Raw genomic sequence first — 20,742 nt, 5'->3', positions numbered from 1 at the left:
ACATCACTTGCTCGTTAATGGATAAGTGAATGGGTGCCGTCAGAATGAGGGCACTATTGCAACTTAGTCAGTTAATGTCTTGTAAAGTGAAAAGCTGCATGTTGGTGAAAAATCAACCATTAAGCCGTTTTACCTTAAAATAGTTGTTTCTGCCCAAAATACCACTCCATAATCCATAACAAGGCTTCCTCTACTGGAAACAGTCCATTTCCTGTTGTCCTGTCATATTAAGATCCACTAACATATTTGTTTAGAACTGTTTACGCTTGTAAACTTTGCTTGGTCTTTATATATTTCCCCTCTTGACTTAAAAGAGACAACTTTTCCACTGAATTACTCAAATTTAAGCGGAAGCAATGGTTTAAAGTTAAAACACCTTAATAATGAAATTGTTTATGACAAATACACAGCTTTTCACTTTACAAGGTGATGAACCGGAGTTGTTGATTACTTCATGGTGCTTTTATTAGCTGTCTGGTCTCTGATGGCACCCATTCACTGCAGAGCATCCATTGGAAAGCAAGTGATGTAATGCTAAATTTCTCCAAATCTGTTCTGATGAAGAAACAAACTCCTCTACATCTTGGATGGCCTGAGGATGAGTGAACGTTAAGCACATTTTAATTTATGGGTGAACTAGTCCTTTAACCCTGTTGAAAAAAACTGTATATCCTGGTTAGGTAGGTGTTGAAGCATGGATGCAAGTTTGAGCTGCTTAAACCAGTTCATGACCAGTTTAAACCAGTTCATGACCAGCTAAGGACCAGCTTAAACCAACTCAAACCAGCATCTATGCTTCAAAACCTACCTAACCAACATATGCTGTTTTTTCAACATGAATAGAAAAATGAGTGTACTTTTTTTTTTAATCGATGATTGCAGAAGTTATGAATTAAATGATTATCAAATATTGGAGAAGAGCATTACAACTGAGCATATGTTAGTTAGGTGGTGTACTTGAGCACCATTTCAACATTTTAAAGAGCTGAAACAGGTGCCTGCATAAATTTGCCACTAAATTGAGGGCTAAAATGGCGCAAACAGCATGTGCAAATAAAGGATGCAATCAGCTGGAGTAATTAATTGTCTGTGATTTCATTACTGTTGAGCACTGGGGACAGCTATTTTTTTGCTATTACGTTTGGTGCAAAAATTAAATGCTTCACATTTAAGCCAGCTGAATGTTTTATTTAACAAGGCCTCATGGTAAAGCGGATAGATAGATAGAGATGTTTTTCAAAAAGTGATCAATGCCAAAACCTACTGCAACTCGTAATTACTACTACACAGCCCTTTTCCTGTTGCAGACGGAAAATCTTTGATATGCCAATAACATCACTGCGGTGGATGTATATGCGGCATAAATAATTTTCTGAACTGTGATTTTTCTCCCTGATAGGAAAAAATGAAAAACCAACCGCTGTGGTTTATATAGATATGGATAGATCATAGTTGATTTAACTTTTTGATTTGAGTGTTTTAAGGTTAAATCTGCCATGATTTACAGACTTTTGCCCTTCAAACAGACTTTTAACATCAACTCTGTGATAAACTTATAAAACATATTTTAAATTCTGGAAAGTGAAATTTTGAAGTTTATACAAGCAATTTTAATAATTTAGCTCTAGTTGCTCTAGGCATTACTGTCAAATTGGTTTGAGAATTTAAGGCGAGACACTGCGGGTGAATAGGGTAAAAAACAACTAATAGTTATCGCCTTAGTTGATTGATTACTTGATAATTGCAAGCATTTTTTTCATAGTTTTCTAAAATGTTAGGTTTAAATATGCAAATAAGAGTCAAAGGTTTTTACACAGAGAATTTTGGGTAACTTTTGTAAGTCCATAATTCAGAAAATACTTAGAACAGGCAGAAAACAATATATTTTCACAGTTTTTTGGGGAATGCATTGTTGTATATAATCAAGCAAATTATATATGAACAAATCCCTCTGTAAAAACAGATACAGATATAGACAGGAATAAAAAAATTAAGTTTGGTGTGTGTACGTGCTACTGAAGTGGAGATTTATGGCTCAGTGTAGAAGAAAAAACTAATTTTGAGAAAACAGCCTTTAAAAATATGTATTGTAATTAAAATCTATTGACACAAATGGATAAAGTGCTATAAAAGAAACACTTAACAGTGTCTTTTGGATGTTTTCTTTCCACTAGTCTGAAAAAAAAAAAAAAACACTTAAAAACCAAAAAGCCCAAAATCTCAAACTTGACAGGTGCATGAAAAAAACAGTATTTTTGCCCTCTTAAATTCAGAAATAATCAAGTTTAAGAGTTATCCAACCATTTCTCCAAAAAAAAAGCAAGTAAAAGTGAGGATTTATTTTTGTTGTTATATTTTTATGTAGGTATTTATAGTTTTATTTATTTTTACTTATTTATTTATATTTTTTATTTTATTTATAATTATATTCAATTATATTATACATATATGATATCAGAAATCCACCCTATCAACATCAGACATTTACTCAAGGAAGTGATAAATGTTTTAGCATTATTAAATTTTCCAAAATCCACCCTATGAACATCAGACATTTACTGTACTTAAGGAAGTGATAAATGTTTTAGCATTATTTAATTTTCCAATGCTTCTATTTAAAAAATTCTTCCAGTGATTTGTTGAGGGCTGTAGTTTATTAATGGTTTGGGGTTTAAAGTTCAATGTGTTTATTATTCTGTGAATGCGATTTTCATTTGAGTCCTTGTCACCATGTTTATTGTGAAGATCCTGGGAAGATTAGTTTTTTTAACGTGCCGTCAGATGAGCATATGGTTATGGTTTTTTAAGTGTGTGTGTGTGTTGAAGAGACACACAAAGTGTGAAAGTAGGTGGAATATACAGATCTAGAATATTGTGAGTAAATGTTTGCTTAGTTCTGTACGGCTTATTCAGTGTGGATGTAAGATTATTTGCTGAAAAGGTCCAGCAAGGGCTTTGTTGGAGACCCTTCAATCACATTTTCCTCATTCTGAATTCATAAGCACAGACATTTCAGGTGGGAATGAATCCAGGTAAAGTCATTTTTTATTGTTGTTGGCTGCAACTACATTCTAATATCTACCTAATAGTTATGGATAAATATACACACAATGATAGATAATTGAATGTCTCGCTTTACCTTTGTTATTTACACCTGCACTGAAAAAGACAGACAAAAGCCAAAACTTGCAGGTCCCACATATGGAAATGTGCATAAATTTACAATATTTATTTACCTAATCAACAGTATCAGGAAAACAGGAAATAACGCTTCCTCCAGACTCTGTGACTTCCAATAATAGCGGCAGTGTCTTACACATGCACAGTTTCAAACAGTAACAGAGCGCGTGTTTAGTGTGACACACTCATACCACACACAAACTGCAAAGGATGAAACCCAGATTAAGTCCGTGGACGTGTGAAATGCGTGAAAGTGTGAGCATCGCTCAAGTACAAGAGAGCTAAAAAGAGCAGTCACGCTCTGATGAAGACAGGTAGCTGGCCACTCTCTGAAAGCCTAGAGCTCGAGTAAAGAAAAGTGCTGTGATTGGCTCATTACATACAATTACACACATGGAAGGTTTTCGGTGTCTTCCAGACCTTCTCACGGGCAAACGGCGAACACATTTAATCAAACTAACACATACTTACAGAGCTTGTATGTGTTTAGGCAATGGATAGTAAAGTTAAGAATTACCAGCAAAATTACACAGGTTGATTGAGATGGAGCAAAATGCACAGAGAGGTGGAGGGAGAAAAAGAGAGAGACAGAGCGAGAGGAAGAGCGTACGGTTCTCGAAATGAGAAATGAATAAAACATAACACTGTCCTTGAGGATGGGCCCCATTGCAGTGCTTTCAGTGGCATGTCAAGAAACACAATTACATGCTTGATGAGAGAACCAATGCAATTTAGCGCTTACACTCAGATTACAGCAGAGAACATGAGGTACAGTGGCGGCATGCTAGGGTTCATTTGTATTCCCGCTGTTCTTAATGAAAATGGTGTCTTATGCTGCTGGGTCCGAGTCTGATTTTCAGCCAGAATGCAGTCCCTGGGTCCTATTTGCCTGATAGTCGACTTAACGGGATATTCCGCCATTTTAAATCAGATTCCAAATCACCAGCAGTGTATGTGTTCAGTCCGAAGTGATACACAATTGCAAATGGAGCAAGTGTACTGACAGGAAGTGAAATTTACCTGCCAGTCACAGTCACTTTAAATGTGCTATATGTAATTTTTGGACTGTAATAAACCATAAAAATATATGTTTGCATATATTTAGGAAACACATTCTTCGAAAATAAATGCTACTGAAAGTTATTCTTTTTTAAAATTTGAGTTTTGTGTTAGAATGCTTGTTATTGTTTTGGTCTGTGTGATTCTGCCCACTGCCAGTTTACCCAATAATATTTAAACCCCCCAGGTTGCCAGTTAATGAAAAAAACTACGTATTGCATCTATGGAAGCCAGCAATGAAGTGGGTCAAAAGATCACAGATTCTACATGGCCTAAATAGCCTTAGCATCTGTCTAAATAGCTATATGAGCAGAGGAATATTAAAGTGTGGATAAATCAACTTATCAACTTACATTGTAAGGCTCATCGCCTTTCATTGTGTTCATTCTTTTTCCATGTCCTCGTTCTGGCAACCAGTGAACTGCAGTACTTTAAACCACTTGCGGTCAATATTACGTACTGCACCTTTAATGAGATTTTAAAAAAAGTGAATCCTAAGAAAATCCATTGTGAATGACGTAGATAAAAAAAAACAACAAAGATAGACGCATATAAAATATAAAAAAATGTTTTATGAAAGTAGTTTTAGAGCATAGATAGACTGAATCTGTTGTAGTGTTTCATGGGTGTGGATGGGCCTTAAAGGGATAGTTCACGCAAAAATCAAAATTTGATGTTTATCTGCTTACCCCCAGGGCATCCAAGATGTAGGTGACTTTTGTTTCTTCAGAAGAACACAAACAAAGATTTTTAACTAAAACCGATGCAGTCTGCCAGCCATATAATGGCAGTGGATGGGCACCAGACCTTTAAAAGTAAAAAAAAAACAAAAACATGCAGACAAATCCAAATTACACCCTGCGGCCCGTGACGATACATTGATGTCCTAAGACACGAAATGATCGGTTATCATTTTTTACCTTTGATTTAAATACGTCCAACTGTCACGAGCACGAGCTCAGCATCAGGCACGTTACATGTGTACGCGCTCTGGCGTAGTATACGCAAACGGCGGAAGCGATCTGTTGCATGTATACGACACTTATTATTTACACAGTGCACAGAGATTGTGGGTATAGCGGCTGTTCAAAATGGTAATTACTTGCGCTTATCCTGATTTCAAACTGATTTAAAGCTAAAAGATTACGTTTGCTTGTGCAAACTCATCCGGGACTGTTGACTTTTCACCGATTTTCTGTTCCTGTTCCTGTTCCTGTTCCAGAGCTTGTACACATGTAACGAGCCACATGATAAGCTCGTGCTCATGACAGTTGGACGTGGCTGTGTATCAAAGGTAAAAAATTATATAAATACTGTTCAGTTTCTCGCAAAAAACAATCGTTTTGTGTCTTAGGACATCAATGTATCGTCACGAGATGCAGGGTGTAATTTGGATTTGTCTGTGCATGTTTTTTTTGTTTTTTTTTAAAAGGTCTGGTGCCCATCCACTGCCATTATATGGCTGGCAGACTGCACCGGTTTTAGTTAAAAAATCTTCGTTAGTGTTCTGCTGAAGAAACAAAGTCACCTACATCTTGGATGCCCTGGGGGTAAGCAGATAAATATTACATTTTCATTTTTGGGTGAACTATCCTTTTAAAGAGTTATTCTGGTGTGATTTGATTGTCTGACTGATGGAGACTCCTGAATATTTAAAAAATAAGTTGATATAAAATGTGAACTGACAGATTCAACAAAAGCATATACCTTTAATTAACAACCTTGTAGTTGTCAGTATATCCGTCTTTCAAAGGTTTATAAATTGTTGTTAAAAATCAATTCCTCTATAGAGGAAATACATGTGACCATTGAACATTTTAACCCTATTAAAGGGATAGTTCACCTAAAAATGAAAATTACCTCATGGTTTACTCACCCTCAAGCCATTCTGGGTGTATATGACTTTCTTCTATCAGACGAATGCAATCAGAGTTATATTAAAAAAAATGTCCTGGTCTTCCAAGCTTTATAATGGCAGTAAATGGGTGTTGAGAATTTGAAGTCCAATAAAGTGCATCCATCCATCATAAAAAGTACTCCACATGGCTCTGGGGAGTTGATAAAGGCCTCCTAAAGTGAACCAATGCATTTTTGTAGGAAAAATATTCACATTTAAAACTTTTTAAACCATTCCAGCAGATGATGTAGGACATAGATACCGTGTAAGCTCCGATTAGTGATGAATGCGGAAGCACAGAGGAGAGAGCAAAACAAAGAAAACTGGTCATGAGTTAGAAGTACAAAACGAGGATTTGTAAAGAAAAATGTGGGAGGATTTAAACAAAGTATAAACAAAAAGGAGACTTTGCTTCATTTGTACCTGTAAACAAAACTTGGTTATACATGAGACTAGCATATTCTCACCGGAGCTTACACTACACCTATGTCCTACGTCATCTGGTAAAATGCCATTTTCTTGTGAATGCAAAAAAGACTAAGCGGAAGTTAGAGATTTGCGGTTTATTTAGTTTTAAATATGTTTTTTTTTCTCTTACAAAAACACGTCAGTATGCTTCAGAAGGCCTTAACCCACCAAAGTCGTGTGGAACGTGATAGATGGATGCACTTTATTGGACTGTATTTGACTACTGAATATTAACACTTATTCACTGTCATTATAAAGCTTGGACTGAAAATATTCTGTTTATTATAAGCATGCACTGCAGTTAGTTTAAATGCTTGAAAGTAATTTTTGGCAATATTTTTTTTCTGTCATGTGGACTTCCCTGTTCTCATAGAGTTAGAACAATTATTAAAACTCGGTAGTTCTAGATATTGTATTTAGTTCTAGCTACTGTATTTGTTGTGAAGTGACCTATAGAATGCAGCACTTAGATCACATGATACATTTAGTTGTTTTCTTCTTAGTTTCCACTCGTTTCTTTGTTGACTCTCATTTTACATTAAGTCTTTAGCCAAGCCTGAATCACCACCATTTGCTTTTCCTCAGGGTGCACGCATCTCTCCAGTTCTCATTCTCTCTCCTGCGTCGCCTTATTAAATACAACGGGCATGGGGAGTGTGGCCAGCAGTAGTGCACGTGGCCAGCATCCCCTGGAGCGCAGTAATCTCTGTGCTTTCATCCAACTCTGCAGGTGTGAGTGATCCAGCTGAATTTCCCCAGGTGCCCACCAGCCTCCTGAGCAGCAGAACAACTCATGGAAAACAACGATTGTAAATGATCAACTTACCACGATTATATGAAGATTTCGCAATTGCAGTTACCATTAAATTTCCAAATGATAGACTTAGAAGAGTTTCAGATTAGCAATACCAAGCTGTTGTTTTTAAGCACACCTTTAAGACATCATAGTGATACGAAGACAAAGCCCAGAGCAACAATTTTCGATTGCTCTGTTTCTCACAAAAGCTGCCTACCTCAAGTTTCCTCCTTCCCGCTGAGATACCGTCAAGAAATCCACCTGAGCAAACATGGCCAAACACAACAGCTTGTGTGTAGAGCAATAAAAGCGTACTGCCCTTTATCAGGGGAACTCAGGCTAGCGCTTGTCCATCTCATTGACCCGGCGGTCATGGCTGGAGGCTTGATCCTGTTCCACCATCCGCACACCTGAAGCCCCCTGGTGCCTCATTAGATCCCCACCATCACAGTCCCCAATAATGTCATCATAACCCCTTTACGCTAACAGCGAGTCCCTTATTGAGACTAATGGGGGAATTAGGGGCCGCTCTTCCCGGGGCCGTGAGCCGTGTATCTTTCTGGCAGTTATATGGGCTGACTGCAGGCCTGCACAGGTATCAAGGCCAGTCTACAATCTCTCTTCACTTCGCCCCAAAGGATACGCTGTCTTTGAGTTAGTGAGAGAGAAAAATACAGAGCTATGAAACCAAAACAAACCTTTGTGCCGTGCTAGTTGTATTTTTATATTTATTTCAACCCTTTTTACCCACTGATTTCCCAGGGTCTCCAACTTCTAGGCTCCCCACACTGGGGGCAACATCCTTGGGTCGAAGAGGCAAGGGTTCTTTTCTGTTTCTTTGTTACGTTGAAGTTAAAAACAGAGATGTGATGAGTGGGGGAAGATGAGAGAGAGCTACAGTTATATTTGATGTAATGGATCTATATATTTACTTGGCGAGGGGGAAAAAAGTCAGTGCAGCATAGTATTGCGATATTTTGTTTGTCAGAATTTATATTTTATTATAACAATTGCAAAAATGAAAATATTAACTTTTTTGTACTGAATCATAAAATCAATTTCTTTTTCATACCAATACATGGTGCATGCAACATTTAACAGGCTTTTATGACCATTTCGATCAGTCTGTCTGCTTGACAATCCCATTTAACAGCAATAAAAATTGCGAGATAAACAGACTGAGAACTTTATTTTATTAAAGTAATAGATGTGGATTAATGTAGATTTCCTTCAGGACGTTCTGCGTTTGAAAAATAATAAATCACAATAGAATGCAATGTTATTGCAATACTCAGCCTAATGTTTACAATCGCAGTATCATGGGGCCTCTGGTGATTCCCATCCCTGATATCACAGTGGTAGTATAGAAATGTACCTGTATTGTAAGTGTGGGGACCTGCTCTGTACAATCCACACATGTCAGGGTGTCACTGAGGCTGCTGTCACTCAAGACGGTATAAAAGAGTGCAACGACTCTCAAGACCTCTGGCAAGCTGTCTGCTCTCTCTCTGGAGGCTGTACTGTAGGAGAGTTGGAGGCTGGATGTATGTCTGATCATTTTTAGTGTGCTAAGCTGGATTTGTGGCATATTTAAGAAAGTGCTACACAAATGTCGCAAAGATAATCTGTGCTTTTAGTGCAGCAGAAGAGAAATGTTTGTGTTTCTGTGAGTGTGGTAATGGGAAGTGGGGTAGACGGCTGTTTGCTGGCCTTTTGTTATCTAGAAGTGTTTAGGAATAATCCAAAGTAATGCCTTATGTGTTCTTCTACTGCTCTACTTTTCTACTTTTCCTACCACTTTCCTCCCATTTATTGCAGAGACTTACAGATCTACATAGTTGATCTTTTCCTCCCTTTCTGTCTAACAGCCAAACACACACTCACGCGCTGTGAAGATCAGAGTGTGCACAGTGTGAGCTCAAATTATTCCTCTTAATGCCAGTTCCTCATTTAGAGCTTGATGGGGTTTAGTTCCAGTTTTTACAACTCTGCGGGAAAGGAAAAAAACAATTATATATGAGGGACAGAAAGACAGCTTTGATAAGCTTTAAGAGAATATTTGAAATTCCACACAAGACATTCAAGCTTCTGTTTTTATTTTATTTGAATGATTTTTTTGGTCATTTATTTTGCAATTGATTTTAAGTCAATTTATTTTATTGTTTATTTCACCTAAAATATTATAACATGAAAAAAAGTAACACAGCACAAAATATGAAGTAACACAGCTGTTTTTAACAGTGATTAATAATAAGAGATGTTTCTTGGGCACCAAATCAGCATATTAGAGGGATTTCTGAAGGATAATGTGACACTAAAGACTAAAGTAATGATGCTGAAAATTCAGCTTTGCCTTCACAGCAATAAATTACATTTTAAAATATTATAAGGGTGACATCTCATGAAAATCTGACTTTTTCGGTGTTTAAGTGCTATAATCAGGTCCCTGGTGCATCCACCAACCCAGAAAATGTGAAAAAGAACAACCCAGTAAATTTTGTTTGTTAAGGTTTTCTCTGCAAGCTCGTAAAAAAAGCAACCATGGTGTAACTTGTGTGTTTTTAACATTTACTTATGTGTATTTGACAGTTTAAGCGCAATAAGACATGAAAGAGAACTTAGTAAGTTTAGTACTCCCATGCCGTGTTGCAGCCGCTTTCTGTGTGCGTGCTTCAGATGTGAGCGTTTAGAAAACCCTACAGCAGAAGTTTCAATTAATATGATTTAAAACAAGATTTTAGCACGATAGACATGATGATCAAAACCAAACAGATGTTTTTATCAGAGTATCTGAGGTACAAGATGTAAAGGCACAGCCCTATTCTGGAAAAGGGGGCTCATTTGAATTTAAAGAGGTATGCAGGAAAACAGCGTGTTTTTGCTTCCACTCAAAAACTTTTGTATTTGACAGTTTAAGCACAATAAGACATGAAAGAGAACTTCGTTTAGAACTCGCATGCTGTGTGACAGCCGCTTTCTGTGTGCATGCTTCAGATCTGTGCGTTTAGAAAACCCTACATCAGAAGTTTCAATTAATATGATTTAAAACGCTACCCTGGAAATCTAGAGGTCTCGTGAGAGCACAATTTGAATTGTCTCTGCAAGACACTCTGGCATCGAGCAATGATGCACGTTTCTGCATTACAGATTAGCAGTTCTGGGAACCAGTCAAATCAGTGTATCTGATGTAGGTGGGCCAGAGGCAAGCTAAGCTGATGACGACAGCACTGCGACGTCCGGAATCATTTAGTAAACACTGAAAGATGGCAACAGATGAACACCAGTTGTTTGAAATGGCTTTTGCCGCTACAATGAACGAGTTAGACTTGGCTTTTCATATAAAAGAGGAACAGAAAACCACGCTCGAATCGTTCCTTTGCAAGAAGGACGTTTTTGCTGTTTTGCCGACTGGATACGGCAAGAGTTTAATCTATCAGTTAGCGCCGCTGTGTGTGTATTGTTGTGATTGGTCGTGGCGTTATCCAGTTGCGTGCAGTGAGAGTTTCAAATGCATGCTTGGTGCCGCCCCTCGAGTTAGGCCCTTTTCATTGCTTGATGCCAGACCCTTAATCTTAATAGATTGGGGTTTGGATTTTTTTCCAGGCTATTAAAACGCATGATTTTAGCACGATAGACATGATAATCAAAACCAAACAGATGTTTTTTTAGCAGAGTATCTGAGGAACAAGATGTAAAGGCACAGCCCTATTTTGGAAAAGGGGGCTCATTTGAATTTAAAGAGACATGCAGGAAAACAGTGTGTTTTTGCTTCCACTCAAAAATGGCTTTTTTAATATTTTATAATAAATGATTTGTGTTTTTTTTTGAGTTGACACTTCACAGACACATTCTGAGGACACTTGAGACTTTTATTACATCTTGTAAAAAGGAGAATAATAGGTCTCTTCTAAAAGAGACAACTGTAATTATCAGTTCCATCAGGATTTTATTTCTAAAATGTAAAAGCCTAAAATGTCTGTAAAGGGACTATAAAAATGTTAATCTAAAAAAAAAAAAAAAAACAGTATTATTGTTTCCGATTTTGAGTCTTAAAGGAGACAGCCCCGAGATAAAAAAAAAAAAAAAAAGAACATTTATCCCATCATCTCACATGTCTCAGTTTACAGATACATCTGTGTTCCAATAGATGTATAAGATAAAAGAAACATCCAAAATGTATGCTGCTGGAGTACTGCTGTCTTGTATCTTTCTCTGTCCCACCGAATATGACTGCTGACCTTTCCTGTGCACCTATATTTGCCTGGTCTAGGTGTAATAGCATTCACATTGTTTGTCACAGAATGTGCTTTCTCTCTTCCACTCACCCAAATGTTCATCCCACAGTACATAAATCACATGGATTACTTTTATGTACTTGTCTATATTTGTTTTTGGATAAACTGTTGCTTTAAACCACTTCCTCTTATCCCAGTTAAATATGTAACGGCAACTGAGCCATTATCTTTACTATTTACATTTCTTCTTATTGCATTTGCGATACAACTTTAGTTTTGGCCCACCAACTTGACAAGAATACATTCTTAGTGTTTCACTGTGTTCGTGTGTTTAGTTTTAATTAACAGCAGCATCTGATGTTGCCTGGAGAGACACAACTGTGAGCATTCGGTTAACATTTGCTCAAATTAAAACAATTCTCCTTCATGTGTGTTCAAAGAGAAGCCTAAAAGAAAGACACGTCTCATTGCGGCACACAAGTTAAGAGGTTTAGATTTGCGATCTGCATCCACTCTCTACTTACTGAGTTTTTATATGCTGGGTCTAAACCTCTCTGACCGTCTGCTGCTGTGTAAACTGTGAGGCTCTGCCGGTTGACACCGTCTGCTTCTTTAGCTTAACTGTAAAGTAGTTAATCTGATCCAGAATGAGACTTCAGCAAGTGAATTTGAATGAATAAGCACATGCTTGTTGTTTCGTGTGAGGTGCTTCAGAATGCCAGCAAACACGGTGGTTAGGTTGTGTTGGATCAGTGTGGTATCTGTGTTGGCTTGCGTTGGTGTTTGTTGGCGTCTGTTTTCACCGGACTGAACATGTTCAATTGGCGTTTGTCGGGTCTTGGAATGTTTGAGCAGTCTGGTCTGATTTTTCCAACAAACCGTTTCCATGACAATGAGGTAAACGCTTCATGGAAACAAAAGTGTGCAGATTTAACTGCATTGGTAATGCAAGAAAAAAAAAGCCATTCAATTTTACATATATATATTTTTTTAAGGGACAGAAAATGAAGCAACACAGTACCATTCAAAAGTATGGGCTGAGTATGATTTGTACTAAGTTTATTGAAAGAAAGTAATATTTTTATTCAGCAAGGACACATTAAATGAAACGGTGATAATGGAACAAAAGCTTTCTTTATCAAATAAACCATGTTCATTTGAACTACTTGCCAAGGTATCCTAATATATATATTCTACTGACTTGCTCTTTTGTGACTAACTTTCTCAGTTGTCAAAGTCAGAGAGGTTTTGTTATCATTTATTGTCATTGGTTGCAGAAGCGCTTAATTTGATCGCATTTTTTATTTATTTTTTTGCTAAAACATGGGATTAATCAATACATGCTGATGAACTTTTATCATAGTTAATAGTTAAAGTAAGGGAAAATCACCTGCAGTGAGAGAATAACAAAACAAAAAAAAAGGCCTTTCAAAAAGTTATAAATTGATTTGCATTTTAATGAGTGAAATAAGTATCTGACCCCTTCGCAAAACATGACTTAGTACTTGCTGGCAAAACCCTTGTTGGCAGTCACAGAGGTCAGACGTGTCTTGAAGTTGGCCACCAGGTTTGCACACATCTCAGGAAAGATTTTGTCCGACTCCTCTTTGCAGATCCTCTCCAATTGATTAAGGGTTCAAGGCTGACGTTTGGCAGCTCCCTCCACAGATTTTCTATGGTATTAAGGTCTGCAGACTGGCTAGGCCACTTCAGGACCTTAATGTGCTGCTTCTTGAGCCACTCCTTTGTTGCCTTTGCCGTGTTTTTTGGGTCATTGTCATGCTGGAATACCCATCCTTGACCCATTTTCAATGCCCTGGCCCTCCTTTAAACATGGCTAATTGAGCTGATGGCAAAGAGCTCAATTTTAGTCTCATCTGACCACAACACTTTCACCTAGTTCTCCTCTGAATCATTCAGTTCGTTGGCAAACTTCAGATGGGCCATGTGCTTTTTTGAGCAGGGGGACCTTGCAGGTGCTGCAGGATTTCAGTACTTCACGGTGTAGTGTGTTACCAATTGTTTTCTTGGTGATTATGGTCCCAGCTGCCTTAAGATCATTGACAAGATCCCCCCATGTATTTCTGGGCTGATTCCTCACCGTTCTCATGATCATTGAACCACCACGAGGTGAGATCTTACACGGAGCCCCAGACTGAGGGAGATTGACAGTTTTTTTGTGTTTCTTCCATTTGCGAAAAAATGCACCAACTGTTGTCACCTTCTCACCATGAAGCTTGGCGATGGTCTTGTCCCTGACATCCTTGGACAGCTCTTTAGTCTTGGCCATGGTGAAGAGTTTGGAATCAGATTGATTGCTTGTGTGGACAGGTGTCTTTTATACAGTTAACAAGCTGAGATTAGGAGCACTCCCTTTAAGAGTGTATACACAAGACACCTGGGAGCCAGAAATCTTGCTGATTGATAGGGTGATCAGATACTTATTTCACTCATTAAAATGCAAATCAATTTATAACCTTCTTGAAATGTGTTTTTCTGGATTATTTTGTTGTTCTGTCTCTCACTGTTCAAAAAAACCTACCATTAAAATTATAGACTGATAATTTCTTTGTCAGTGGGTGTACAAAAAAGAACACCCACTGACAGGGGATCAAATATTTTTTTCCCTCATAGTATATGATACCGAAACTGGTTAACATTCAACCTGTTCTTTTTCATCAGTAGTATTATTTGTGATCTGAATTTTGTGAAAGGAAGTTCCACTTAAACGGCAGGCTTTGGATGCTTTCTCTTTCGAATTTGCGATCTTGTCACGTTTTACAAGATGTTTGTCTGTTTTGCTTACATCTGTACTCCTTTCACTTTTTAAGACTAAAACAAAATTCATTGTTATTCTTAATAAAAAGCACAACAACAATAAAACAGTAGGCTACATGACAAACTAGTTTAATAGCGTTTATTAACAAAAAGGAAATAAGATGAGGCATGGCATACACCACACTGACTAATAAATTACAGAACATTTAGCAAACACAGAGGAATCAAATAAATCTAAAAAAAAAAAAATTAAAAGAAAGCCTCCATAGCGTAATGTGAGATAAACAGCAAAGATAGCAAGCTTTAAAAAAAAAAAAAAGAAAAAAAAAAGTAAAACTAAACTGGCTGTTGGTGACTTGTATTTGCTTGTATTTGTTTTTCTCAAGAATACCAACATGCTCACCTTCTCTGGTTTAAGAAGCAGTCTTTTACTTTACTTGAAAACCACATCCGCCATCATTTCCTCAATATTCACATCACTTTTGCCACCTTCACGCTCATGTTGATGCGGCAAGTATAAACTAGGCTCTACACCCGAAGCGCTCGCACTAAAAGCACCTCACTTCACATGATCAGTCAAATCCGACTCCTACAATGTGCTGTGTCTCTGCAATGCATGCTGTATCGAGCAGACGTTTTGGAGCAGTGCAGACTCTCATTCTCACACTCATTCTCAAAAAATTGACGCAAATGCGACCATTTTGGTCGCAGTCTAGAACCTACACTAGTAAGGCTACTGTATTTCTTTGTACTGTATTTAGGCCTTTGAAGTTTGATTTTGACTTGACAAAGTGGTGATATAAGTGTGTAAGTTGTTTACTTATGCTTTTAATTAGTCTTTCCATTAACGCCTTTATATTGTTAATTCAGAATGATATGTGAATGCAGAACATGCACAAACACTAGAGGCAAGATTTATTGCATGAATCAATCACAGCTGATCATAACCAGTCATATACAATCATATTGCGATGGAGGCATTGCCTCCTGTCACGTTTCCCCCATTTATTCTCAATTACCCCCCAACAAACTCACCACACACTTTAGGGGTCTGTTAAAACTCAATGGGCTCAGGGGAGACGAGAAAGACGCGGACTCACGCTTTAACTTTACCTGCTGGTGACATTCTTGAGCAAGTGATTTATACACATTTTTTAAATGTCATATTTTGCAATATTTGCATTGTTTTAGTTTTGTAACTTTTTTCTCATCCAATATTTTGAGGAGGTATTGCCTCCATTGCCTCTTTGAAGGAAATGATATACAAAATAGAAGCAGAACAACTGTTTTAACATTGACATTAAGGAGAAATGTTTATTGAGCATTAGGTCAGCATATTAGAATAATTTCTAAAGGACACTAAGACTGGAGTAATGGCTGCTGGAAATTCAGCTTTGTCATCACAAGAATTAATTACATTCTAAGATATATTAAAATATAGAAAACAGAAAACATTTTAAATATATTAAATATAATATAAATATATTAAAATAGAAAACAGTTATATTAAATGCTATAAATATTTTGCAGTATTACAGTTTTTTTCTGTATTTTTGTTCAGTGTTAGCGTTTGGTTCAGTAATTTATGTAAATGAATCACGGCTCCATCCGCAACCTTTTCCTTTTTAACATCCTTTCTTAAAGGTGAATAGCAACACACACACACACAGTGGGGCAGTGTGAACATGACAGTTGTGTTTCCCATCACTTTGAATACAACAGCCAAGTTTAGAATGTTTGAAATGTTGCTGTTTGTTGGCGCAGTGACGAGCATTCTTGACTGTCTATGCTTGTCTGCTCTATTGTCAGCTGTATTGTCAGCAGAGTTTAGGGAGGGAATAGCTCCCTGAATAGCATACGACTCCTTGTACTATTTCTGTAGCATGTATATGTATTTCCAGGGTATTTTATCACAAATGTAATCCTCTCAAGGTTCCATTTGCAGAATAAGGCATGAATTATCAACAATTTCATCGCCACCTTTTGTTCAGACTGCAAAGTTGAGACATTTTGGATTAAAAATGACTGATTTGTGAGATGATAACTTAATAGCTCTTACTGAATTAAACATGAAACAATTAGATCATGTAACAGTAAAGCATACAACTGTGTGAAATGTTTAGCATTGCATCATGTGCACTGTTTCACATACTGTTTGTAAGTGCTCATTGTGCAGTAATCAGTCTGCTAGTATTATATTCAGCTTTTTTTCAAAGCTAAATTAAGCAAAGCAGTTTTCCCACTGGTCTTGTTCGGGGATCTCTGTTTCTCTGAGCATCTAATTTTCTGAGGCGCATTTTTATGTGTGACAACACTGCAAAAAATCGTCTTAATCAGTGTTTCTGTTTTGCTTTCCAGTACAAATGTCTAAACATACTTAATAAAGCTTCTCAAGTACATTCATTTACTTTTGCGGCTTGTTTTGAGAGAGCACAGCTAATGTTCTTATTTTCTCCTTAAAATAACAAATAAAAATACAATGAGTCTCGTCTTAAACAGGTGTGCTTCTCAAACAAACAGGACTATTTTATTTTATTTTATTTTATTTTATTTTATTTTATTTTATTTTATTTTATTTTATTTTATTTATTTTACTTGATTTTATTTTATTTTATATTTATTTTATTTTGTTAGTTGGCAAGTCAACCTATGTTCCTGTCTTCTCTTTAGATTGTTTGTTGTTGTTTTCAAGTCTATATCATTCTAAAACTAATTTGCCACATATATTTATTTCATGTAGGGTTGAAACCCTATTGTAACTGTTTGAATGGTCACAGATCAGCAATCTCCGTGTTAAACATTGAGACTTGAAACTTGGAGGAATGGTAGTACTCACACTACGACGTGACCAATGCTTACCCCAATTGGCCTCAGGGGCGCGACAGTACTAAATCACTCATAACTCCTAAACCGCAGACTTGCAGACTCAAGTGTCTTATGTCGTTGAAATCCTTAGCTCACGCCAGACAAAATGCATTGATTGTGAGCCTAGCAAATAGTATTTCGCATTGTTTTTTTTTTTTTAACTACTTTTGCGCAGAAAGATTCTCTGGAGAGTAAACATCAACAATTATCAGAAAAAAAGTTGAACTTTCGACAAAGGGGTGCCAAAACATTTGAAAGGAGTAGGACCACTTTTGGTAAAATGCCTATAACTCCTAAATGAAATTAGATATCTTGACCAAACTCTTATGCTCAATCTGAGGTCACAGGAGAAAAATTGCGAAGCTTGGCCACTTGGTGGTATAAGAAGAAAAAAAAAAAAAAAAAAACATAAAAATGGCTATAACTGCACAACCATTTGTCATTTCAACATGGAAAACTGTGTGCAAGGTCTTGGGTTTGCATATTTCAAGGGTGTAAATGATTGTACGTTGTGCGATATTGGTATCAGTCCAGTGCAGAAAGATTCTCTAGAGAGTGAATATCAATAATTATCAAAAAAAAAAAAAAATAATAATAATACTTTCGACTGTAGCAAAGGGGCGCCAAAACGTTCGAAAGGGGCAGGGACACTTTTAGTAAAATGCTGTAACTCTTGAATGGAATGAGATATCTCCGCCAAACTCAAGAGTCCTACGACTCTCTAGGTCAATAATTATCAAAAAATATTGAAATTTAGCCTTTGCAAGGCTTTAATGGGGTCGTTTAGAAAAGGGGCCAGTCCAAATTTCCTCCAAAACCTATAAAACCTAAAGAAAAACTTAAAACTTCACAAAATTAGATGAGCTCATGTGTCAGATGATTCTAAACAAGTGTGCAAAGTTTCATGGAGATCGGCCCATAGGTGGCGCTATAACAGTTAAAAAGGCTTAAAAAACAATATGGCAATGGTAAATAGTAAATGACCTCAAATTGCAGTACACGCTGAAATATTTACACAAAACTAGATCTTCATATCATATGACAGATCTCCTCATTCTGAACAACTTTGCTGTCAATCAAATTGTTCATTAAATATTCAAGATTATTTAAAAAGGCTACTTTTGCAAACTTGTCCAAGGTTTTTCACTCAATCTCAACAAAACCACTACAGTACAATGTAATCTCTAGATCCATAATTATTGAAAAAATATTGAACTTGCCACTTTGGTCAGCTATAACAGGGTCACTTTTAAAAGAGCATGGCCAATTATACCCAAAACCCTATAAATCCTAAATGAAAACTCAAAACTTCATGAAACTGGTTGAGCATATGCAATAGATGATTCGTTTATAGGTGGTGCTATAACAGTCATAAATTTTTAATATCATCAGAATTTTATAGTAAATTACCTGTATTTGCCAAAAATGCTTTTTTAAGTCATTGGTTTAGGTGGTTACAGCCATGTTAACACAATGTATTTTTCCTTATGTGCTTAAATGCCGTAATGTTATTACTTTGTGATTTTATAATTTTTTTTTATCTTGTAGTTAAGGTGGTTGTTTTGTTATTTTGCCTGTCAACCTGTATTCAAATTAATGTTTAGCACCATCATCTCTTTGTAGACTGTTTGATTTTGTGCTTCAAGTCTACATCTAGGCCTAATTTGCCACAGAAATGACGCTGTAATTGTATGCTCTGTGCTCTCAGCGTTCTTTCATCTTAGGACCATTAATTGCATGATTTTTATGTGGCATAATTTCAAACCGATCATTATATGTTGTAATTTTTAAAAGGGTCAATAGATCAAACAAAATATTTCCAGCCAAGTGTTTGCCTGGAAACAATTATTTGACCAAATATACCATGATTCTGGCTCATGGAATCATTTGTGAATTTGCTTATGCTAAAATCGAGTCCCGCAGTTCTGCTTGGATGCGTCTGGAGTCTTGTTTGCAGCTTGCTTACAGTTTTTATTGCTTGTGCACTTTTGTGTTTACACCAATCCCATATGTCCTGGCACACTCCCTATCCTTCTCACTCTTTCCCAGCTCCTCCTCTCCAGAGCTGTCCATAATCATGCCACTGGGGGAAATCTTACCCACTAACAAGCCACTTACCTGCTTTTCATAGGAGCCTAGCAAGAGGATTAGCAGGGATACAGAGAGAGAGAAAGAGAGAAAAGGATAGGATTTTCTTTCAGCATGCCTGGATGGTCATGCCACAGTTCTCTTCATGCCAGCATGATCCAGGGTTGAAGGGCAAGCCAATTAAGCAGTAGGTTTCAGGGTGAAACTAAGTGAGTGTTTTAGAAGAAACTAAACTAAAACTAGGTGTGTAATATGTAATGAGCCTGTGTTGAAACACAAACAAACAAGAGCTATTTACAGTATAGTACATACTGCTAGAATAACAACATAAACTGTAATTAGCCAGAATCCGGAGCTGGTTATTATACAGTGTTAAAATTACTTTGAGGCTATGTTAAGACACTTTTGTCAGATGCTTAGAGTTTTATGATAGCAGAATGTGATACAAACAATAATCCTGTGTGTTTTTTATACATTTTATTAAAAAAAGTACATCTCTTAAAAATAGTGAGTGCATTTATTTATTTATTACATTTTCATCTTTACACAACAGTTATTTTTCTAGCAAGGTTTAATATTGTGTTAAATGTATGCAAGGCGGTTTTTCAACACTAAATTAAAGGTTGTATCAGCGATTTCTAGCCTGAAACATAAAGAGTCAAATTCAGCTGACCTTTCATCACGATCCGCTCGCTGCCTGCCCCATAAATTGTCTGTGAAAAAACCGCGTCTCTCTGGTCAGCCTAGGGTCCGAGATATGCCAAAAAAACAATCGGCACTACCAACCTTTCCACACATAAACAAACAGTGTTCCAACCAATCAGCGTCAGGGGTTTGGTGTTGTGGACTTTCGCTCCGCCTCCCTCACATCCCTGCACCAGTAGGAAAGTCCACAACACCAAACCCCTGACGCTGATTGGTTGGAACACAGTTTGTTTATCTGTGGAATAGTTAACAGCGTCAATTGTTTTTTTGGCATATCTCGGACCCTAGGCTGACCAGAGAGACGCGGTTTTTTCACAGACAATTTATGGGGCAGGCAGCAAGCGGATCGTGAAGAAAGGTGAGCTGAAATTGACACTTTATGTTTTAGGCTAGAAATCGCTGATACAACCTTTAATTATCCTTAATGATGACAAAATAATTAACATAGAATTATACATTTTATGGTAACAGTTTACAATAAGGTTTTATTTGTGGTCATCACTTAACTACATTAGCATGAATTAAAAATGAACAAAACTTTTATTAGATTTTAATGATTTTAATGTTAATCGCAATATTTGTTAATACGTTTTAAAGATCGGTAGTGAACACTGTGAACTAATGTGAACATTTTTGCGAACTATCATTAAAGGATTAGTTCACTTTCAGAA

The 20,742-nt window shown here is 36.8% G+C and overlaps 1 protein-coding gene across 1 annotated transcript in view; it reads right to left on the bottom strand.

Annotated features, from left to right (window-relative positions):
• The window catches only part of LOC141331527 (myosin-IIIb-like), a 63,712-nt gene extending 44,361 nt beyond the window's left edge, over positions 1 to 19,351 (bottom strand). Inside the window, exon 1 of the mRNA XM_073836582.1 lies at positions 19,279 to 19,351. Coding sequence (XP_073692683.1) covers positions 19,279 to 19,351 — 73 coding nt within the window. The remainder of the gene's footprint in view (positions 1 to 19,278) is intronic.
• Positions 19,352 to 20,742: the final 1,391 nt, after the last annotated feature.

The sequence above is a fragment of the Garra rufa genome, chromosome 3, assembly GCF_049309525.1.
Source record: "Garra rufa chromosome 3, GarRuf1.0, whole genome shotgun sequence".
In the NCBI taxonomy this organism is placed as follows: domain Eukaryota; kingdom Metazoa; phylum Chordata; class Actinopteri; order Cypriniformes; family Cyprinidae; genus Garra; species Garra rufa.
Note: the sequence above shows the minus strand (reverse complement) of the source record. Positions and strands in the feature narration are given on the sequence as shown.